The sequence below is a fragment of the Aquarana catesbeiana genome, linkage group LG01, assembly GCF_042186555.1.
Source record: "Aquarana catesbeiana isolate 2022-GZ linkage group LG01, ASM4218655v1, whole genome shotgun sequence".
NCBI lineage: Eukaryota > Metazoa > Chordata > Amphibia > Anura > Ranidae > Aquarana > Aquarana catesbeiana.
Window position 1 is genome coordinate 169,293,873 of NC_133324.1, and position 25,089 is coordinate 169,318,961.

Genomic DNA, 25,089 nt, shown 5'->3' on the forward strand with positions numbered 1-25,089 from the left:
GCGGAAGGGGGTCCCACCTTTACTGGGCTCTCACAAGCGACCGGGAAGCCTAGTAACGATGCGGCTGGCGCCATTCAGCTCCAGTCTCACAATAAGAGGAACTGAAGCTGTTCCTCCCACTGAGTGACATCAGAACCGGGAAGCGATGATGATTGTGTCACTTCTGGTTTCGGCTCTTTGTTTACTGGCCGCATAGCAGCATGTAAAGCAATCAGTCAGACCGATCTGTGTCTGATCCGTTGCATTGGAGCCCAAAGGAGAGATGGGGTGGGGTCTAATAGACCCCATCATCTTTCCATAAAGAGTACCTGTCACTGCTATTGCTGTCAAAAGGGGTGTTTACATTGCAATAAAAGTGATCAAAACATTTTTTAAGAAACTTTGTAAAAAGGAAAAAATTAAAAATAAAATAAATAATAATAATAATAATAATAATAATAATAATAATAATAACATTAAAGGGCCCCCGTCACCCTTTGCTCGCAAACAGTGGCGAACGCACATGTCGGTCCTGCATGCATATGTAAACAGTGATGGCACCACATGTGAGGAATCACCGCAAGCTTCAGAGCGAGAGCAATAATTCTAGCACAAGACCTCCTGTGTAAATCTAAACTGGTAACCTGCAAAGGCTTTTAAATCATCACCTATGGATAATTTAAAGTACTGTTTTTGTTGCCATTCCATGAGTGTGTGTAATTTTAAAGCATGACATGTTTTGTATCTATTTACTCAGTGTAAAATCATCTTTTATATTTACCAAAAAAATTGTACTATATTGTGTTTGTGTTCACTAAAATTCATTCATGTATATTTTTCCAAAAAAATTGTGTTTGAAAAAAAGCTGCACAAATACGGTGTAACAATTAAAAAAATGCAACACCCAACATTTTATTCTCTAGGACCTTTGTTTAAATATGGTATAATGTTTGGGGGTTCTAAGTAATTTTCTAGCAAAAAAAATAAATGCATTTTACATGTAGGAGAGAAGTGTCAGAATAGGCTTGGGAAGCAAGTGGTTATTGAAAGCTGCATATTTAACTCAATAGAAAACAACTTTTTGAATTACATTATCAGGATAAAGCTTATATGAGGATTTAATGAATGGGTTTTGATCTGCTTACAGGAAATTTTTATGACTATCGGTTAGTTATTTTTTTTCCTGTCCATAATAAATAAAGGGAATAAAACAGGCCAGACGGTTGAAGCTTTAAGGCCCCATTCACACCTGAGCGTTTTGCAGCTTGAAGCCTGAAGCTACAAAACACTGGAGGGGAAAAAGTCATTTTTTCTCTATGGAGATGGTTCACATCTCCACTCCAAAACGCCTGAAGCCAAAAGCCCTAAAACACCTGAAGCTCAAACAAGTTCTGGAATTTTTTTTAAGGCCCCATTCACATGTGAGCATAGCGTTTTCAGACAGAAAGTCGTGCAATTTTACTGCGATTTTGCCACAATTTTTGCCACGATTTTGACATGTTTTTGTTGCAATTTTGTACAGGTCAAAAGGTCACCAATGTAAAAAGCAGAAAACTGCCCAAATCTGCTTTAAAAAAGTTCCAGAACTTGTTTGAGCTTCAGGCATTTTGGGGCATCTGGCTTAAGGCGTTTTGGAGTGAAGATGTGAACCATCTCCATAGAGAATAATTGATATTTTCCCCTCCAGCGTTTTGTAGCTTGAGGCTTCAAGCTACAAAACGCTGAGGTGTGAATGGGGCCTTAGGCAGATTTGAGCATTTTTCTGCTTTTTACATTGGAGGCCTTTTGACCTGTACAAACTCGCGACAAAAATATGTCAAAATCGCGGCACAAATCGCAGTAATATCGCGCAACTTTCTGCCTGAAAACGCTACGCTCAGGTGTGAATGGGGCCTTGCTGAGCTTCTCCTTCACCGTTCCAGCTTTCAAAGAGCACATGGGTGCTGGTGCTCATGTAATTATTTATCAAACCCACTAGGGTTTGAAAATATAATATATAATATATAATATTGTATATATTAAAAACACTACCATATCGTCTGATGTTTTTTTTCCAACAAAATTATCACTGCACCTTTTTTCCGACCCTTTGCATTCTGAATGAAAAAAGTATTGTATGTATTATCCAGAAACTTCAAAAAAATTTAAGCAATTAAATAGAGTAATTACTGTGTAAATTGCTGTCAGTTGGTCATCAATTATGTAATCTTACAGTTGCTGTCATAAACACTGCTGAGAAATTTAATGACAATCAGGAGAGGGAGATGATATAAAAAAAAAATACAGAAGTATCTTTCCTACAGAAAATCCCTGGATTCAAGAATTCATTTGTACAGTAGATGGAGTGCATCCGGAAAGTATTCAGAGCACTTCACTTTTTCCACATTTTGTTATGTTACAGCCTTATGCTAAAATGGATTAAAGCGGGAGTCTGGCAACCAATTTTTTTTTTTTTTTTTTTAGGTCATTGAGACACTTTGCTAACCCCAAAATAATACTCACAGTTTGGGTGTAATATTTCCACCTCTGTCTGTTTTCGTACTGAAGAATAACTTAAAAAATGTGATGCTGGCTGTTTCCATCTTGCTTGTGGGCATGTGAAGCCCACAAGCATTGATTTCCTGGATGCAGTGAATGCTGTTCATTCACAGCTTGTTCACAGGCATGATCATTGTTTCCACACTGAATCTTGGGAAGCCTGACACTAAGCTCCCAGGAGACAGTGCGGCGTCGGGGAAAGGCAATAAACACGCCTACTCCCATGGGAGGAGAGACAGGAAGTGCCACAATAAAGTACAATATAAAGGTAATTACAGCGATAAAAAAAATTTTCGTGCGGCATTTGAACATCTATGCAATTAACTGAAGGGGGTAAGATTAAGTTAAAAAATTGAGTGGAACCCCACTTTAAATTCATTATTTTCATCAAAATTCTACAAACAATACCCCATAATGACAATGTGAAAGAAGTTTGTTTGTAATCTTTGCAAATTTCTTAAAAATAAAAAGCAAAAAAAACACATGTACATAAGTATTCACAGCCTTTGCCATGACACTCAAAATTGAGCTCAGGTGCATCCTGTTTCCACTGATCATTCTCAAGATGTTTCTGCAACTTGTTTAGAGTCCACCAGTGGTAAATTCAGTTGATTGGACATGATTTGGAAAGGCACACACCTGTCTATGTAAGGTCACACAGTTAACATTGCATGTCAGAACACAAACCAAGCCATGAAGTCCAAGGCATTGTCTGTAGATCTCCGAAACAGGATTTTTTGGAGGCACAGGTCTGCGGAAGGGTACGGAAACATTTCTACAGTATTGAAGGTCCAAATGAGCACAATGGCCTCCATCATCCGTAAATTGAAGAAGTTTGGAACCTTCAGGACTCTTCCTAGAACAGGCCTCCCTGTCAAACTGAGAGATCAGGGGGAAGGGCCTTAGTCAGGGTGGTGACCAAGAACCCGATGGTCACTCTGACAGAGCTCCAGCATTTTCTCTGTGGAGAGAGGACAACCATCTCTGCAGCACACCACCAATCAGGCCTGTATGGTAGAGTGGCCAGGCGGAAGCCACTCCGCAGTAAAAGGCACATGACAGCCCACCTAGAGTTTGCCAAAAGGCACTTGAAGGACTCTCAGACCATGAGAAACAAAATTCTCTGGTCTGATGATACAAAGATCAAACTCTTTGGCCTGAACGACAAGCATCATGGAGGAAACCAGTTACCGCTCATTACCCAGCCAATACCATCCCTACAGTGAAGCATGGTGGTGGCAGCATCATGCTGTAGGAATATTTTTCAGTGGCAGAAACTGGGAGACTGGTCAGGTCGAGGGAAAGATGAATGCAGCAATGTACAGAGACATCCTTGATGAAAACCTGCTGCGGAGCACTCTGGACCTCAGAATGGGGTGAAGGTTCACCTTCCAACAAGACAACTATCCTAAGCACACAGCCAAGATAACAAAGGAGTGGCTACAGGACAACTCTGTGAATGTTTCTGAGTGCCCCAACTTGAACCAGATTGAACTTCTCTGGAGAGATCTGAAAATGGCTGTGCACCAATGATCCCCATCCAACCTGATGGAGCTTGAGAGGTCCTGCAAAGAAGAATGGGAGAAACTGCCCAAAAACAGGTGTGCCATACTTGTAGCATCATACTCAAAAAGACTTGAAGCTGTAATTGGTGCCAAAGTTTTGAGCAAAGGCTGTGAATACTTATGTACATGGGATTTTTTTCGTTTTTTTTATTTTTAATAAATTTGCAAAGATTTCAAACAAACTTCTTTCACGTTGTCATTATGGGTATTGTTTTGTAGAATTTTGAGGAAAAAAAATGAATGTAATCCATTTTGGAATAAGTCTGTAACATAAAAAAGGTAGAAAAAGTGAAGCGCTGTGAATACTTTCCAGACGCACTGTACCTGTACATTAAATGATAATTACACTTGGAATCTAAATAGGATCATAACCTTATGAATAACGTAAAAAATAAGTATCTTTTTACAATTCTCTTTTTGATTTTTTTTTCATACGAATCAACCATTTTTTTTACTGGGGTGTGAAAACCATATATTCTGTATCTCATTTGTAAATAGCTTTTCTGTTTTACATATTCATTTTTCATTAAAACCTGTGTTAAAGTTCTTGTTTTATCTCTGTATTCTCTTCTTAAATATAATGTTAAAAACACACAATAAGATTGCTGCTTCCACACTATATTATGCTTATTAGACAAATTATAACATCACATCACATACAGGGTTTTATTGTTGGAACATGCCATTTTAAAGAAAAACTTTATTTAATGAAATGTATCATTTATAATTTCTCTGTAAAAACAGTTTTATTGATAAAAATAGGACTAGAATATGGAAATACTTACTAGAATGTTGTCATTTACAGCAGTTCAAAACAAAAATATTTTTTTCTTTCTCAACAAGGTGTACATTTTTTTAATACGTGTATGTGTTTTTTTTCAGCCAATTATTTCTTTAGAAAGCCTAATTTTTTTCAGCACATTAATTTCAAATGCAGTCTACAAAAATAAACTTTGCCAGTAGGTGGTACACTTATTGTTGCCCTATATTACCACTCTTAAAAGTGGTAATATGGGGCAATAATGGAATTATGGAAAAAAATAGTATACCCATGTTAAGTATGTAATTGAAAAAAGAAAAGAATATATATGCTATCCCTAGTTATTTTGAAATGAATATTAAATTATTAAGCAATACAATTCAATTCTAATCTAGTAATACAAAGTTTCATGTCATATAAAACAATGCTTTATAATATATGCATCATTTTATTTTTGGTAGTTCTATTAAATACATTGGTTTTAAATATTTTTAGCCTAGTAGCCTATTATTATATATGAATTATTTGTTTTATACATTTTTACTTTGTTAATATTAAGTGCTTCCTGGAGAGGTGAGCACATTCATTTTTTAAATATTAAAATACAATGGCAAGTTTAGCGCTAGAAATACATTGCATAATATAATTTATAACATTTTGAAATATGTCATATTTGAATAAAGAAATTATTACAGATTTTACAAGTTGGCAAACATAAAAATCTTCTATAATAGCTTTTTTAAATAATTATAGCAGGATCAAAGAAAGAAGTGGAAATATTTCCTTGCTGAATATTTATGATTACAAGAAGGGGATTACTGTGAATGCTGCATTTCTAATACTTTTTAAACATTTTATTCCTGTCTTTTTTAAGATTAGCCTCTAGTTTATATATTGTTTACAGCTTGTTTAGGGCAAGCAATGCAGAAGCTGTACTAAAAAAGGCTGTAACTTTTAGGGGAATTATTTCAAAGCACATCATTTACCTCACAAAAGTTAAAGTGAACCTACAATCTAAAAGTAAACATTGTGCATCAGTGGTGGTCCCAAAAACATAGTAAAAATGCAATACAACAAATTGTTGCATGAGAGTATGCATTGTTTACTTTTAGACTTTAGATCTTACTCCTCTTTAGATTGGGCAAGCAAAGGATTTTAAAGTGGATTTGCAAGTGTAGTCATAATACATCAATAGCTATCCCTTGTATGTGGTGAAGGTGAAGCTGACCTAATATAGACAGCCAAGGGGTCACATTTCTGGATTTTTCATTTGTGGTAAAACTAGTTTTAGAAAAGACCACCTGAATCTAAGCCTGAGTGTTATTGGGTAGCCATGTCGTATGGTATGTGGTCACCTCCAAATCAAACTAAAGACATAGCTCAATGCAGTGGCGGCTGGTGCTCAAAATTTTTGAGGGGGCGCAAACAAACTTAAAAATTGTGAAAAAAACCCCATCAATTGCAGCCTCACTGTACCATCAATTATTGCCACTGTGCCCATCAATTATTGCCACTGTACCATCAAAAGCAGCCACTGTGCCCATCAATTGCCGCCACTGTGCCATCAAACGCAGCCACTGTGCCCATCAAATGCAGCCACTGTGTCCATCACACGCAGCCACTATGTCATCAAATGCTGCTACTGTGCCATCAAATGCTCCCTCTGTGCCCCATCAAATGCTCCCAATGTGCCATATCAAATGCTGCCAGTGTGTCATATGAAATGCTGCCAGTGTGCACCCTACCCGCCGTCTGCTCCTCGATGCTCCTCAATGTCTTCTCCCATCCTCTCTTCCCGTCCTCTGCTATGATTGGACGCCTGATGGGCGTTCAATCACAGTGCCTGTCATTTCAGCCAATCGGGTGACGGGTAACAGATCCAAGCACCTGATTGGCGGAGAGGCGGTTTAGTGTTAGGAAAGAGAATATTCATCCACTTTTCAAACACAGCTGAGTGACCTGTGGGCGTCCAGCATGGTGCTCGCAGGTCACCTTTTTTGACACCTATTAGAGCCTATGGCTCTAAGCAGGTGCTTCAAAAACACTCCCTGCCGCTGTAATTCAGGTGCCCGGCGCCTGAAAAGGGGCCATGCGCCTGAATAGGGGTTGGCAGCGGCGGCCATAGATAGATTCATGCAATGCATGAATCTATCTATTGGTGCTAGAGGGAGTGGCGGGAGAGAGGGGGCGGCACCCGTGCGCCCTTATGGACGCACCGCTACTGGCTCAATGTTGCAATGTAGTTATGTGCACAAATAACATACCTATTGAGAATATAGTCAGATGAGTTGGATATGATTGTACTCTGCATTGGTTAACCATATGATTCTCTTTAGTACTTCAGCACAATCAGTAGAACTTTTGACTTTGAATTATAATAGCCAAAGCATTTCCAACTGCCAGTGCCAAAATCTGTGACATTATAAGATGCACCACATGTGGATAAGAAACAATTTGTTATTCTGCAAATTGGATATCTGAAGCAGATGTGAATCAGGATTTGCAGATCTGCATGAATGATTTACCAGATCACTACGGTTAACCTACACAAAAAGTATATGCAAATATTATGGGGACACATGATTCACACCTGCATTTTCAGATTCAATAATTTATGTGCAAATGAACACATGTTATCGGAATTATATTTTGATGTTTGACCTATATAGCAGCAATCTGTTTTACTTTAACCTGTGTGATTAGTTCTTAAGCTGAGAGTATGTTTGAGAGACCATACATTATGTAAAATTATATTATATTATGTAAGTGTTGCAATAAATTCAGCACAGTGTACGGTATGCAACGAGACTGACACCAAGTTTTGAACTGAAGTTAGAGGAAGATACTTTCCATTGTTCTCTTCTCAATGTTCCCTGCCTGTGATAATCGTAAATATGTTCAAATAATTCTTTCTTTCTTTCTTTCTTTCTTTCTTTCTTTCTTTCTTTCTTTCTTTCTTTCTTTCTTTCTTTCTTTCTTTCTTTCTTTCTTTCTTTCTTTCTTTCTTTCTTTCTTTCTTTCTTTCTTTCTTTCCTTCTTTCTTTCTTTCCTTCTTTCTTTCTTTCTTTCTTTCTTTCTTTCTTTCTTTCTTTCTTTCTTTCTTTCTTTCTTTCTTTCTTTCTTTCTTTCTTTCTTTTCAAGCTTTTTGAAATTAATCTGATAAAATTAACTTTGCAGTGATTTATTTACAACCACTTGAAAAACCTTCTATAGTTGAGAGTTCTAACAATTTTTGAGTGGTAACTTGCAGCTAAAGTATATATATATTATATGTGGATTTATGGCAGAAATCACAGCCAAGAGTTATTCTGCTGCTTTCTTAATTGGCATTTGATTTCGGAGAACAGCCACTGAACCACAGGAAAGAGGAAAGTGGTCACAGTGATGGTAGATCCTTGTGGCAACTGTTACTGATTGTTCGTACACATCTTAACTGCCCTGATTTTCCAAACCAGACAGTGCACCAGCGTCTAGAAACATTTCCCTTTGGCTTTTATGGCACTTAATTACAATTTTGTTAGTGGTTTAAAATAAATACCAGCACTGGCTCTATTTCCCAATAGTCACTGAACACACAATTATGATATGCTGCTAATTTCATTGACTGTATATATATATAAATTCACTGACATTTCTTTTTCCAACTGGAGCATTTTCTAACATATAGCGCATTCACAAAATTAATTTTTGTCATTTTAACAGAATTGTATGGAAATCTAGGGTTATGGAGATCAAAATGTATTGGATGGAGGCATGTTTCCAACTGTAAGATAAATTTAATCCTACGAATCCTTGTCTACAATATTCAGGAGAGCTTGCAATAATCGATCATCTCTATGCTTATAGGGTCTTCTATTATAGAATCGGTCAATATAGTCATTGTATAGATTGTTCCCTTTGTCCTTTGCACCTGACTGCTTGTACAGTTTTTGCAGAGCGTGATAATAATGGGTCTTAGGAATTTTAGCCTGTTCTTCTGCAAATGCAGCACCTTCTCTGTCAAAAGCATTCTTCAGAAGATGCAGCATCGCTTTTGCTTTCACAGGATCCTCTGGTTCTTCATTTTCTGTAGGTTTCTCTGTAACTATTTGTTCATTGGAAGAGTCCTGTAATGTTCAAAGACATGGTAAATATTCATGCTGTGGTGATAATAAACTGACCATTGCAAGATTCTATGCATTAAGATAAATAAGCCTTCTGTGTGCAGCAGCCCCCCTCACACTTACCTGAGCCCCATCTCTGTCCAGCAATGTCTACGAATGTCTCTGTCGTTTGATACTCTCCCTCCTGATTGGCTGAGACACAGCAACGGCGCCATTGGCTCCCGCTGTTGTCAATCAAGATCAGTCAGAAATCAGGAGAGAGAGAGAGGGCGGGGCCAGGCCACAGCTCCATGTCTAAATGGACATAAGGAGCTGTGACTCGGCTCGGGTGCCCCCATAGCAAGCTGCTTGCTGTGGGGGCACTCAACAGGAGGGAGGGACCAGGAGCACCAAAGAGAGACCCAAAAAGAGGAAGATCTGGGCTGCTCTGTGCAAATCTACTACAACAGAGCAGGTAAGTATAACATGTTTATTTTTTTAATCGAAATAAAAACATTACATTACAATCACTTTAAGAAAGGCTGCTCTAGACACTCAAGTGGAACACAATGGTGTACAATAGTGAGGTTACGTACCTCGTCAATGTTTGTTAACTTCTCCACACCTCTTCGGTCATTCTGAACCACATTGTAGGAAGTATACACTCTGGGATTTGTCATGTGGTCTGGGCAGGTAGATGTTCCATGCAGAACAAGTTTCCAGTTAACTATTCTTCCTTCATTTTCCAATCTTTTTGACTGAATAATAGAAAATTGAAAAGTATATGATTCACGGGTAAATTTAAGTCAGGTATTATAAGGCTATTTTTTTTTAAAGGTAAAGACTGACGGAGGAGGACTATACTTTAAAAAAGTGAATATATCAAGGGGTACCAAGGAACTTTGGAAATGTACTAACAATCATTGCATTTTCTATCCCATTACTTTGGAAACCAACATAACTGGCAGAGACCAACACACACACTGCTTTGTTTGCATTTAAACTGTAATGTAATTGCAGACTGTTCTGAATAGTACAGAATGTCCGTCCCCCCTCCATTGACATCAAGGTCACATGCATGATAGACACCAGTACTATTGTGTCTTTGCATCACAAAATGCATGGCCACAGGGAGCTGTACAACCCAGGGTAAATTAGTCTTTTTATAGTTTTTTTTTTTAACAAATCCAAGATTTACTTACTTTTCTGTTGAGGTAAATACTTGTTGCTCTAAAACTATTTAAAAGCTTATACTCAGAGTCGGGATTCAATATAATAGCTGCATTCTTACCACATCAGTGATTTTGACAGTCCAGGTTCCAGCTGGATCTTCTCCCCAGCTATGGACAGACATAAACGCCCAGTTTTTGAAACCATTGGTCGATGTGTCTCTTTCTCTTTCAGTCAGGAGGACTGTCTTGGTTCCTGCATGGAATAACAGAAAAATGTATATGTTCAGGAACATTTTTGTGCATATCAATGATAAAGTATGCATTTTACCTAGACGGCTGCAAAAAAGTTACAAATAAAACCTTCAGGTGCCATCTGCAAGCATTTTTAAATGTATGGTTTGATGCCATCTAGAAGCATACGGCTTATAACAACATCTTCCCCAACTAGAAGCATTTATGAACATATGGTTTATGACAACATCTTCATTTAAATGCAAAACAGGCAGCTAGATTTTTCCATGGAGTTTGTACAATCTGAATATACATATGATATAATGGAAGCAGTGTTAACGAAAGAGATCAGGGCTTGTTATGGCTCGTGTCTGAATACAAACTCTAGTAATCTGGTAAGTAATTTATTAATAGGGCCATAATTCTACTGTTTCTGAGATGTTACAGGATACTCCACTGCATTAGCTACGGTAAAATTCATTTTGATTACTTGCTATAAATATTTCACATTTCAAGGAGTCAAAAGCTATATTAGTCTGAAAAACCATCTTCTGTAATCATTTTTGGGAATATCACTTGCTCAAGTAAAACTAAATCATAAAGGTGTACAGGCTTTCCTGGCAATAAAGGAATGATTGTAATGTCTGTTAGGCAGGACTTTTACCTAATAATCATTAAGTTTACATACCTGATGGGGAAATTAGTGTAATGTGGAGATCTCCTCGACGTGTATACTCGATAGTGGCTTCCAGTTGTAAATGCTCCAGAGACTTAATATAATTATCTTGGCCTTCACATGCCTTTGTGGGGATCTCAATCGTAATTTCATCCACAGATCTAAAAAGCCTGTAATTAGACGTGGAGATGGAGGGGAGTAATTATGTAATAGGTTTTCTGGATGTCTTCTGTTATGACAAATAATTAACACACAGGATAAAAAGATTAAAATTAGGGGTATGGTCATGCCAAGTGTACCCTCATCATGATAGGGAAAAATCCAGGAGGGGAAACAGGGCATTCTCTATCTCTGATGACACAGGCTATGACACAAACATCAGCACTAGGTCAAGAAAAAGTGCAGAATGCTCTGCTTTTCTCTCTTTTCTTTGTTTTTTGCTGTACATTTATGAAAGGCTCAGTGGGAGAGATACTGTGGTTTCCGCAGATAACAATAGACCACATGCCCTTGTCTTTACTGCCCCTTTTTCAACCATTAAGTTTTACAGAAATGGCAAAGAGAGACTATGCTAGAGATGACCATAAATGAACTGTAGTGCGTTTCTGCAAAAAGCACCTAAAAAATGCATAGGTGTGTAACCACTTGACCCATGAGCTCAAGTGGTTACTTTGGAAGCTAGGTTTCAGAAATGGTTCGTTACTATGCATGGCCTTTCAAAATGACCCTCTGTGGAATATCACATCCAATCGTGATCTCTTCCTTTCCTGTTGTTACAAGATAGTATACTCTTTTACTTATTCATAAACTATAATAAATAGACCCTATAAGATAGTAAAATAGGACTACAAGCCCTACGTGCAAAGAAGTTGGGTTTCTCTCTGCTACAACTTGCTCAGTGTCAGCCAGTGTTTACTTCTTAAGATCTTGGTAAAATAATAAGCTTCTGGTGGGTCCAAATGTATAGAGAACATGACTGTCTTGGTCATACGCTCAGTGCATTCACTCTAAATACATATGAAACTTATGACAAGGTTTAGGGCATGGGTGACATTTCACAAGTCTTCTGTCATACTGTCATAGAATCCCTGAGCAGGGCACAGTAAAAAGGTAGCAGTTTAATGGAAAGGGTTTGGATGAGATTGTGGGGGATACAGGCTTTTAGAAAATACTGTCACTTTACAAATGGCTCTCCTCTGTACTGGAGACCTGAAGTATCTCCTTTTTCTACAAGCAATTTCTTTTATTTTGAGATGCAGGCACTGAAAAACTGAGAAAATAAGGAAGGACACAGAGCAACATAGATGTGCGTGTACATAGCAGTCACAGATAATTCCACCTACTCAAGTCATATAAGAAGGTATGATTTCTGATTGTTGCTGCGGATACTGGACTTGGTATTCTTCGTATATTTTAGTAAATAATTCTGCAGGGAATTTGCTGGAAATGTAGGCATGCAGTGTATTGCAGGATCGCCCTTTTTTGTAACTTGAACATATCTTTCAGGTGAAAATAGACATTCTGTAAGGTAATTTTATTTAAACATAAACTTATTTGCATTATTGTGGATTTGGTTTAAAAATAAGTACACTATATTGCCAAAAGTATTGGGACGCCTGCCTTTACATGCACATGAATTTTAATGGCATCCCAGTCTTAGTCCGTAGGCTGCAATATTGAGTTGGCCAACCCTTTGCAGCTCTAACAGCTTCAACTCTTCTGGGAAGCCTGTCCACAAGGTTTAGGAGTGTGTCTATGGGAATGTTTGACCATTCTTCAAGAATCGCATTTGTGAGGTCAGGCACTGATGTTGGACAAGAAGGCCTGGCCCGCAGTCTCCACTCTTCTGCCCTGTACACACGATCGGACATTGATCAGATATTCCGACAACAAAATCCATCGGATTTTTTCCGACGGATTTTGGGCCAAACTTGACTTGCATACACACGGTCGCACAAAGTTGTCAGAAAATCCGATCGTTCTGAACGCGGTGATGTAAAACACGTACGTCGGGACTATAAATGGGGCAGTAGCCAATAGCTTTCGTCTCTTAATTTTTTCTGAGCATGCATGGCACTTTGTGCGTTGGATTTGTGTACACATGATCGGAATTTAAACGATCAGATTTTGTTGTCGGAAAATTTTATATCCTGCTCTCAAACTTTGTGTGTCGGAAATTCCGATGGAAAAATTCCGATGGAGCCCACACACGATCAGAATTTCCGACAACACAATCCGGTTGCACTTTTTCCATCGGAAAATCCGACCATGTGTACAGGGCATAATTCATCCCAAACGTGTTATATCGGGTTGAATTGAATTTAGAACTCTGTGCAGGCCAGTCAAGTTCCTCCACCCAGAACTCACTCATCCATGTCTTTATGGAAATTGCTTTGTGCACTGGTGCGCAGTCATGTTGGAACAGGCTAAGCCCAACCCCTAAAAAACAACCATACACCATAATCCCCCCTCTACCAAATGATTTGGACCAGTGCACAAAGCAAGGTCCAGAAAGACATGGATGAGCAAGTTTGGGGTGGAAGAACTTGACTGGCATGCACATCGTCAGAACACCGACAGAACACCTTTGGGATGAATTAGAGAGGACACTGTGAGCCAGGCCTTCTCGTCCACATCAGTGTCTGACTTCACAAATGCGCTTCTGGAAGAATGTTTAAACATTCCCATAGACCAGGGATGGCGAACCTTGGCGACCTAGATGTTTTGGAACTACATTTACCATGATGCTCATGCGCTCTGCGGTGTAGATAAGCATCATGGGAAATGTAGTTCCTAAACATCTGGGGTGCCAAGGTTCACCTTCACTGCCATAGACACACTCCTAAACCTTGTGGACAGCCCTCCCAGAAGAGTTGAAGTTGTTATTGCTGCATAGGGTGGGCCAACTCAATATTGAACCCTACGGACTAAAATTAAAACTCATGTGCGTGTAAAGTCAAGGGTCCTAATACTTTTGGTAATACAGTGTATGTTAGCAAGGGAGACGCTACTCATCATACACCTAGGTAGATCCAGTCCATCTAAGTTGTTTAATACATCTAAGTTAGCTAATTTAACAAACATGATGCAAGGATGTAAGGATGCAGTAATGAGCAGTAACCCAAAATGACCAAACAAAATTCATCATGAGCTTGACTACACAAGACTCCTACAAACTGATCACTCATGTTACAGAAAACCCACAGCAAGGCAGATGCATGTAAGTGTCAATTTAGATCCTACAGCTTAAGCTTACACTAAGGTTGGGTTCACACCTCCGATGGATCCGGCTCCCAGCAGGTGAGTGCCTGTTCTCCATTTCAGGGACAAATCAGTGCTGAATTTTCGTCCTGAATTTGGCCCTGAAATGGAGCCAAAGACGCACAGCACTCCTGTGCAAGCATCTCCGCATCCGCAATGGAGATATGTGAACCGGCTTCATAGAGAGCCAGTCACAATCTCCTGTCATGCGAATTGAATGCATCATCCCGGTATAACCCCCTAAAGCCGAGGCCACATATGTGCGTACCGTCGATAAGGGGTTAGTCACAGGGACGCATTAACCATGTCATGAACATTTCACAGGCCTTTACAGTTAGTGAAGTAATATATGCGTCTCCTCATACATGAAGGCCTGCTTTCATCATCTCTAAGATAAGAGAGTTATCATACACATGCAGTGTACCAGTGTTGTAACACCACAACACATTTCAAAGGACTCAAACAGAATGGAGATAGTCCCTGTGACTGCTGAAATGCACTATAGGGCTATCTAGTGTTGCATGTGTGTGATAACCTCTGTTTAGCTTAGAAGTGAATGTATGCCATCTTGAGTTATCACACTTCACTTGGCATTTAACTGAAAGGAGGTGAAACAAAGTCATTCTGCACATGCAAATCCACATCATAGCACTGAGTGCCTAAAAATGCAAAAAATGAAGCAGTTGGATTCATCTTTGTATAACTGGAGCTCTTTACAGTTTTTTGTTTTACATGATGCAAGTTTTATATCCTGTAATAATGCTAAAAAAACATACCTGTGATTATTAATAAGACGAAGGGCAATAAAATCCACAGCAACCAAGGAGCAATCAACTTTTATTGTTAATGGAAGTTAAACTGTGGTTGGCTTTCTCTTGTTGCTGCACATTTCTTACAGTCATTGAACTAGATGGACTCGTGTCTTTTTTCAGCCAGACTAACTATGTAACTATGTAAAAGCCTTTCTTGTATTAAGAGAGGTATGGACTCCAGAGAGAGAGAGTTATATTTTTTTCCTCGTACAAATCATTAGTAAGACCTCATCTGAAATATGCAGTTCAGTTTTGGGCACCAGTTCCCAAAAAGGATATCGGGGAGCTGGAGAAAGTACAGAGAAGGGCAACCAAACTGATAGAGGCATGGAGGAGAGAATAGAGAAACTGAATTTATTCTCTCTTGAGAAGAAGAGATTAAGGGGGAATATGATATCAACATGTATAAATACATAAGTGGTCCATATAGTGAACTTGGTGTTGGTGTTATTCACTTTAAGTTTATCACAGAGGACAAGGGGGCACTCTTTACATCTGGAGGAAAAGAGATTTAATTTCCAAATACAAAAAGGCTTCTTCAGAGTAAGAGCTGTGAAAATGTGGAATAGACTCCCTCAAGAGGTACCTCTGGATTGCTTAAAAAAGGCCTGGATTTTTTCCTAAATGTACATAATATAACTGGGTACTAACATTTATAGGTAAAGTTGAACCAGGAAATATCTGATTGCCTCTTGGGGGATCAGGAAGGAATTTTTTTGCTGGGGTTTTTTGCCTTTCTCTGGATCAACTGTGGGTATAGGATTGTGTATATGGGATTCCATGATTTTTTTTTCTCTTTTATTGGTTGAACTAGATGGACATGTGTCTTTTTTCAACCTGACTAACTATGTAACTATATAATTTGCACTGCTTTATTAAATATACCGTAAATGCCTCCCTATAGATAACATGTCACAAACAAAAGCACCTATGTGAGAAAGCACCATTTTTGTCATGAGCACTTACACTGCACATGTGCGTTTTTGTGTGTTTTGCACAGAGACGAAGAGTGCAGATCATTGGGCGGCATGTCCTGATGTTGGGGGGGGGTTCTGTGGCCTTGGGATCTTTTGCCTTTCCCCATCCAGAGAGGTTTTTTTTGGGAGAGCCCCTCACTGATTACCTGGTGGACTGGCTTCCGCTGGTCCCTAAGGAGTCGGCCTAGGTAGACCATGGTGTACCTTGCCTGTGTCAAGAGCCTTGCACCCCGGGAGGTTCAGGGTTAGAGGCCCCTCCTCTTCGGAGGATTGACCATACTGTACCCTCTGTGCACTGGTTTGTGTGCTGTGCTTTCAGGGTTCACTTTTTTGTTCACAGGGGGTTTTGACAAAGCATCAAACCGAGGAGCTTAAAAAAAAACACAAAGGGGGTTATCTGTCAGAAATAGGTATCCGCTCCAAGAAAAAAAAAATCCAAACGTAGTAGAAGGGGGTGGGGGGAAGAGAATATTCCCTTTTTAGGTGAAGTTCCGCTTTCAATAGGAAATATATATATAGAGGTCTGTACATCAGACCAAAATGAGGAACAATTAAGAAGGAGAAAGGGACAGAAGGATTTCTTTCCGAAAGAGGGACATCCCCTCCAAATGAGGGACAGTTGAGAGCAATGGTGTTGGAACTCTAAGTTTCTACTGAGTTACCGTTATATTTTGTACAGTATCTATTCTCTAGAAAAGCTTCTGATTATATTTGCCAAGTGTCAGCTACTTCTATTTAGGACAGGTTCACTAATGGCATGTTGTCAGTTTCTGGTGTATTTAATTTACCCCTGTGACATGAAATTATGGTGTCAACGCAAATATCATTTCGTTAATTACATTTGTTTGACTCATAATGTACACTATAAATTATATCTTTATTTCTTTGCAGAGTTAATTCTAGCTTCGTAATATATTCAGAGGAATTTGTGAATGAACCTAAATAATTTTTTTTCTATTTTCTCAAAAATTCCTGCCAAAAAAATGTGAGCAAAAATAATAGTCATTAAACTATAATTATGCAGGAAGGTAACCTAGAAAGAAAATTTGCATAACTGCTTGGCATGCACAAAATTACCTAACAATGTTAGTTCAGCATATTCTGATATTTTAAATACCAACTTGAAGAAAAAAAAATGTATTTGCATATGAAAATTGTTTCATGTGAAAATCCATTTTATATAAACAAAATGTGGGAGGGAGGATGTGTGGCATGAGAAATGGGTGGCAAATGCACTATGGGGTGCACTCCAGCAACCAGTTATTCACCTTTACAGCTATGACCATATTTTTTTATGATTTTGTTGCTAGTTATAGAAAGACCAGTCAAAACTTAAGCTGGGTATACTCTGAGAGTTTTTTCCATTCAACCAGCAGGTTGAATGGCAAAAAAACCCTACAGATTCCCACATCCACATAAGTGTTAGACATCAAAGAAATTCTGGACAGCCGCACTCCAAAGATATTTTCCTTTATTCAATAAGGTGTCATCCAAAATACAGATCACAGCAAAGTGGAACAAACTTATGCGTTTCGCACTACAAAGAGTGCTTAGTCTTAGCTCATCAACATCCACATCATTCAGTCATCCACATAAGTGTTGTGGAAGCAGGAATTTCCTCCACTGTGATATTGTATGCTGACAGTGGGGGCCCCGCCCCCATCAGACTACACTGAACAGAGCTGCAGCCATTGGCTGCAGTGGCTGATCGAATGCTGGTTTTCCAGCAGGACAGTTCAACAGAATCTGGCTGTTACGCCGCCTTCTGTTGAGCAAAGAGGGATAAATACACATCAAAATTTTCGTCCAGTTTCTGCTGAAATGGATGAATTTTGATACGTGTACAGTATACCCAGCTTAAGTACTTCCCACTGTCATGCCTTCTGCATCCCTCTCCTGCATATATTGTTCCCCATCATTCCTTTGACACCCTCTCTTGCATATATTTCCTCCCATTATACCATTCATACTCTTCTTCTGCATATATTGCCCCCATCATACCCTCTGCACTCCTCTCTTGCACATACTACCCAATGTCATACCCTCCACAACCCTCTCCTGCACATACTGCATCATACCCTAACACTCCCCAACTGCACATATTGCCCCCCATCATACTCCTGGTATTTCTCTGCTGCACATATTATCTCACATAATACCCTCTGTACTCCTCTCTTGAACGTTGCCTACAGTCATACCCTCCATACTTCACGCCTGCATAAACTGTTCCATCATACCCTCAATATACCTCTTCTGCACATACTGACTGCCATCATACCCTTGGCATTCCTTTTCTGTACATACTGCCTGCTAATACACTTCCTTAGCATTAGCTTTAGCTGAAATTGAAGTGGGGACACATTGGATGCCTTCAGCTGCCATTGTGCTGTTGCTGGGTTTCGTAAAGTGTCCTTCCGCCTTTAAGAAGGAATGAGCTGCCTCCAGGTATACATGCCCTTCATTTATCCACTGCTGTATTTGCTCCAATATGGAGACTTAAATATGAGAGTTGGGGCCTTGATGAGGCAGTAAGACTTCCACATATATTTGCAAATATGTGCAACTAAAACCTTGTTTTTAATGTCAGTTGTTAGTGCCATATTGGGTTTTTTTCAGGCTAGCTGGTAAGTGTGCTTGGAAATCTTTTGCTTATTTATACTGTGCAGGGTCCTTCCAGTATACCCTACTTCAAAAGCTGTTTTAAATTGGGGTGGTTGCCATTCTTGAAGAGCTTTCAAGCCCTAAGCTTTTCCTCCTTGTCAAGAACTTTTCCCTGCCGATAGTTCTGTCCCTACCAGACGGGGTACCTGTCTCTACTCTACCAACTCGCTTATGCGCACCAAACCTGAGAACCTGGGATCCAGGACCTTAAAAAGGCTCTGCCCGACCCAAGATGGCCACCAGAGTCACATGGGGTGGCAGCATCCAATGGGATAGCTTCCCCAGTGACCCAGGAAATCAGAGTGCATTAAGGGTAAAACCTTCTGCCTTTAGAACCACTTTAAGAAGGGTTTAACAGCATTGTCACTTAATGCCAATGAAGTGGTGTTTAAATAACACTGCCACTGACCACTATAAAGGGGTTGAGGGTCTGTTCATTTCAGTTACACCAATGCCGGGGCTAGTATTGCTGTCATTGGCGCTAATGCTGGGGGTAATATTGCAGTCACTGATATCAATATGGGGTTGTTAAAAAGTTCACTGACAGCAATGCTGGGTGGTATTATTGCGTCCAATGACAGTAATGCTGGGGGTTGCTATTATTGCCACTGACACGAACAATAGGGCTTATTTTACTCTAACTTTTTCTTTATATACAGTGTTTTGCAGTAAAAAATACAACAGGATTGAGATTTGCAGGATTTGAGGTGTATTACAGACCATGAATAGGCTGTCTAACTTGATGCAATGGTCTTCAATGCATGAAAATGAGCTGCTATTGTGTGGCTCCCTAGAAGTGTCAGGGGGTGCTCATGAGGTCCCCTATAATTTCATGCTGATCATCAGAGTCCTAACCCTTCCCTATTTTATCCAAAATTTAAAGAAAAATGTTTGGCTTTAAATACATTTTAAGTGTATAACAACAATGACCAGTCTGTGACTTAGCTTTATTGTCATAATGGCATGTGACTAGTTGCTGTTAGTTCACCTTTACAAAACAACTGCCTATACAGAGGTGTCTGTATATAAAAAAAAACTACGTAACTTTGACTAAAGTTCATAAACCCTGACTGCAAACTCCCAGGACGTAGCTAGAACGTTGCTAAGCGAGACCCAGCTATTACTGTTCACCTTCACCATCACAGGAGTGAGCTCTCAAACTGTGAGCTCAGAGCTACTGCATCAGGGGAGAGAAAGTGTGTGTTAGGGGGGGTTTGAATAAGAGAAAGAGCTCATTCCGGTGATGATGAAGGTGACAGTAACAGTTAGGCCTCACTTTGCAATGTCCTTGCAATGCTCTGGGAGTTTTCAGGTCAGGCTTCATGAGGTACGTAAATGGCTTACACCTATAGCAAAGGCTTTATTCAACTTTGGTCAGAGCTGAACAGCTTATTTTTATTTACAGACGTCTCCTATCTGCAAAGGCAGCATTTGGTAATTATGAACTAACCCTTTAATCCAATACACATCTTTTTCTTTTCTTGGATGACTTGTATTTTGGTGAACTACAAACTTTCTTGTAATCTAAATCAAAATAACACAACAAAGTCTCCCCAAATGTTTGTATTTGTAATTGTTCATTTTCTTAAATTGTTTGATCTTGCCAGGGGGTTCTTACCTGGGGGTGAAGTCACTGTCTTTAATAATGCAGATTTTTTTCTCAGGTACAGTTTTCCATGTTTTAGGATCAGCTAAATCCACAAGGGCCTTAGCATTCAGTAGTCCAAACCCAAAGCGACTGTTGACCATAAGACCTGCTCCATTCTTCTTCCAGCCGGGATTATTTGCTAGAGGATCATACTCACTTGTCCAGACAACCAGGTGTTGCATATCCCTCCATGTGAGGTTAGGACTTTTTAAAACACAATAATTAAAATTGGGATCATTAAAGTTTCTAAAGATGTTGTAAATTATATAAAAATGGTAACAATTGTGAAATGTTAATTCATGGTTGATAAAATAATGTTTGCATCTTTGGTTTTACACCATTACCAGGAAGATCTCTTTACCAGAGCCCAAAAGAAACAAAAAGTGTATACAGTAATTTTAATAAATCCAGAAGATAGTGTATGAACCCCTCAAAAAATCTGCATTAGGTGTGCAGGCCCTGGAACTCAAGCAGAGAGACCTTAATAAAAGTCCTTGAGAGGTGTTATAAAGCTTCAGATGATTTACCTCTCCAGCATGTACTAAAAGCTGAAATATCAGTTTTTAGTGGAAAGAGGAAAGGATCGCCAAAAAGGAAAGGAGTGACCTCAGCCTGCATGTCTCCACCATTTGTGGTTTGGTGGAGACATGTAGGCTGAGGCCGCTTTTTATCGTTTATTCACCTGGGCTGGTCGGGAGTAGCAGTGATTCTTTCCTCTTTACAGTTATTTTCCCTCTGGATTGGTATCAGGACAAGCCTGCACCCCATGCTCTGGGACACAGGTATATACTTTCACCTCTACTTTGAGCACCACGAAAAGCACCACAAAAAGCAATATAACAGGTATCAGCCTTGAGTGGGTCCACCCTTTAATCAACATCCAACCAAAACCCTTTTTTTTTTACCTTGACCTTTAATGATTCTTTTTATACTGATAAAAAGCATGCATTTTTTTTCTCTGTGTACCTATGGCACCTTACTGAGAAATTGAAATCCTTACTTTTGTTCCAGAGCAAGAGCGAAGATCCCAGCAGCCAATGGAGCGGAAGCAGAGGTGCCAGTATGTGTTTCTGTGCAGTCATTATGTAGATCAGCACTTACCTAAATATTGATAAATATACATGAATGTAAATGCACAGGTTCTTAAAATGCAATATTAGCATATCTATTTAGACAATAAATTCCTAAAAAAAGCAACTTCCTGTACAACATGCAAAATTCTTTCATACTAGATGAAATGATTCAGTGAAAATATAAACAACACACAGGCTAATCCTGGTGTTTCGGTTATAAGGTAGAAATGAGAATTTCTACTGGCTGAAGAATGCAACGGAAAGGTAATTTTTTAAGAAAATATTGTCAAGGACTGATGTGAATAGATTTGCCTTCTCTGTTCCTCCTTAAGACTACAAAAATGACCTCCCAAAATGTTTGCATCGGTCCAACCCCAGAGGCCACTGCAACACCTCTTTTGCCTGCTGGCACCAGAGAACGACTAGACTAAATCTGTTTGGGGTTAGGGCTCTGATTGTCTGCCATTGCCTGAATAACCATCCATGGCTTCTGCCTCACACAGATCTCATAGCGCTCAAAGGATGACACAAATAGAAAATGAAATAGTGGTCATTCAAACTGGGGACATAGTGTGGCTGGCAGAATTTGGGAATGTTTTTGTAATGACAGCCTGAAGTAATCCGGTGGCACTAAAGTCTAATTTTGACTTTAAATTCACTTTAAGAAGCAAGAGTCGAACAAACTGTATATCTGGAAAACTTAATATATAAAACATAAAAGTAGAATTGTGGACACTTACAATTCTCTGGTCAGTGTAGTCTCCACTGCTGTATGCTGTGGCTAATGTGGAAGAACATTTTTCTGCATACCAAGGAGATAGTCCTTGTTGTGACGCACTGCTGATTGAGATGGTGTAAATACTGTCTGTGTATCCATCGCAGTCACAGTTATCTCCCTGTCTGCCACCATTACCGGAAGCCCAAACGAAGATTGAGCCTTTTCCATTTCGCCCCTTAGGAATAAAAAAAAAGCTACGTTAATAATAGGTAAGATATCGACAGGTAAACATATTCTATTTCATACATTTTAACAACACTGTATATATAATATTCATGTGGTATGCCAAACAATAAATACAATGGCACATTTCACTTTTTGATGAAAGTGATGAGCAAGCTGACATTCTAGTATTCCTGACATTAACAGTGTTACCTGCATTGAGCACAATTTTTTTTAGTAAAGGGTCATAACCACAGAAGTCCACAGCATTAAAGAGTAGCTTTGCTCCAGTAAGGCATTGATAGAAAAGAAAGTATGTCCAAAATGTTTATGATATTATGTTTAAATGCTAGTGTTCTGTACCGCCATTAAATTTGTCTGTCAATATGGGAACACCAAAGTTAAAGAGAGCCAGTCATGTCTAAGTTTAAGCAAAAAATTTAAACACTTTAAAACTATTATAGTTGTGCAGTAAACCTATTAAAAATATGCCCACCAAGTGCTCCTTATGTGATAGCATTTTTAGTGTGACAGGTTCTCTTTAATGAGACATTAGGGGTCTATTACACCCCTTATGTCTCCCCATGCACTCCACTGAAGCTAATGGAGTGTTTCGAAGTATGACATACATTGGTGGCAGTAAAAGGTTTAAAACACATGGTGGCAGCTACCTTGTATATGCTTTAGTGTTTTTGTAAAGTTTTAACCATTTCCCGACCAGCCGCCTTCATTATACGTCGGCAGGTTTTCTCCCCTGGGCGAGCCATTGTATCCGGCTCGCTTTAAGACCACTAGGGGTCACGCGCACGGCGCCAAAGCTAATGCACGTGCCTGGCGGTCACGATGACCACTGGGCACCCGCGATCACTCCACACAGTGTAAACAGACATATCTGTGTTCTGTCAGGGGGAGGAGCCATATCTATTGTTCATACTAAGTATGAACAATGAGCGGTCTCCTCCTCCAGGCAGTCCCATCCCCCACAGTTAGAATCACTCCCTAGGACACACATTTAACCCCTTGATCCCCCCCAGTGTTAACCCCTTCCCTACCAGTGACATTTATACAGTAATCAGTGGCTATTTTTAGCTCTGATCGCTGTATAAATGTCAGTGGTCCCAAAAAAGTGTCAAAAGTGACCGCAATGTCGCAGTCCTGATAAAAATCACAGATCACCGCCATTACTAGTAAAAAAAAAAAATTTATAATAAAAATGCCATAAATCTAGCCCCTATTTTGTAGACACTATAACTTTTGCGTAAACCAATCAGTACCAAAAATATGTAAAAGTATACATATTGGCCTAAACTGAGGAAGAAATTATTATTTTTTTTTAAATTTGGGGATATTTATTATAGCAAAAAGTTAAAGATATTGTTTTTTTTTTTCGAAATTGTTGCTTTTTTTTGTTTATAGCGCAAAAAATAAAAATTGCAGAGGTGATCAATTACCACCAAAAGAAAGCTCTATTTGTGGGAATAAAATAGAGAGAAGTCCCTCCATACTAAAGGAGAGCCAGGAACGTACACGGCAGGTGCCGGCAGGGGCCAGCACAGAGGCGGGTGGAGACAAAGAGGTGCTGGCACTAGCAAAGAGTAGATGGGTGACAGTCAGGAGGGGTAGAGGGGGAAATGCCAGGGAGGCCGATCCAGGACTGGAGCATCCCAATAAGTACGCTACTTTGAGTGACATTGGTGAAACCAGTCAGGGACCAGCACTGCTGGAGATGAGGGACTCTCCTAGCTGCCGGGGGAAGAACTCCTCCAGTGAGAGTGGGGGGGCAGCAAAGGGAAAGGAAAGACAGATTCTGGTGGTAGGGGACTCAATTCTTAGAAGGACAGAGAGGGCAATCTGTAACCAAGACCTGAAGTGCCGAACAGTATGTTGTCTACCGGGCGCTCGGGTTCGGCACATCACGGATCTTGTGGACAGATTACTGGGAGGGGCTGGGGAAGACCCGGCTGTCATGGTGCACGTTGGCACCAATGACAAAGTCAGAGGCAGATGGAGTGTCCTAAAGAACGATTTTAGGGACTTAGGAGCTAAATTGAGGAAAAGGACCTCCAAGGTAGTATTCTCAGGAATACTACCGGTACATCGAGCCACACCAGAAAGGAAGAGGGAGATTAGGGAAGTAAACAAGTGGCTGAAGAGCTGGTGTAGTAAGGAGGGGTTTGGGTTCCTGGAGGACTGGGCCGACTTCTCAGTTGGTAACCGGTACTATAGAAGGGACGGACTGCACCTAAATGAGGAGGGTGCAGATCTGCTGGGAAGGAAGATGGCCAAAAAGTTAGAGGGGTTTTTAAACTAGGCGATGGGGGGGAGGGTCCAGAGGCAGAGATAGCCAGCGCGGAAGATATTCCAGAGGGTAGTATTGGGGGCATTAGTGGTAGGTTAACCAAAGCACAAAAACACAAGGTGAGTATAGTAGCAAGTTCTAGTTGCAATCTCGAAACACCCAATACGAGGACAATATGCGACCGGTCTAAACTATGTGGCATGTTCACCAATGCCAGGAGCATGGCGGACAAGATGGGTGAACTAGAGATACTGTTGTACGAGGAGGATTTGGATTTTGTGGGAATTTCAGAGACCTGGTTCAACAGCTCTCATGATTGGCTGGCAAACATTCAAGGGTATACCCTATACCGCAAGGATAGAGAGGGTAAAAAAGGGGGAGGGGTATGCCTATATATCAAGAATAATGTACAAGT

General features: G+C 39.7%; 1 protein-coding gene across 2 annotated transcripts in view; it reads right to left on the bottom strand.

Moving 5' to 3' along the window:
- Positions 1-5,551: 5,551 nt before the first annotated feature.
- PCSK1 (proprotein convertase subtilisin/kexin type 1) overlaps positions 5,552-25,089 on the bottom strand; it is an 80,507-nt gene continuing 60,969 nt past the window's right edge. For both annotated transcript variants that reach the window (XM_073624536.1, XM_073624537.1), the window contains 7 exons: positions 22,176-22,388; positions 21,363-21,463; positions 20,333-20,566; positions 11,016-11,173; positions 10,216-10,349; positions 9,521-9,682; positions 5,552-8,948 (listed from right to left, as the gene is read on the bottom strand). In XM_073624536.1, the coding sequence (XP_073480637.1) occupies positions 8,625-8,948; positions 9,521-9,682; positions 10,216-10,349; positions 11,016-11,173; positions 20,333-20,566; positions 21,363-21,463; positions 22,176-22,388 (1,326 nt within the window). In that variant the 3' untranslated portion in view covers positions 5,552-8,624. The remainder of the gene's footprint in view (positions 8,949-9,520; positions 9,683-10,215; positions 10,350-11,015; positions 11,174-20,332; positions 20,567-21,362; positions 21,464-22,175; positions 22,389-25,089) is intronic.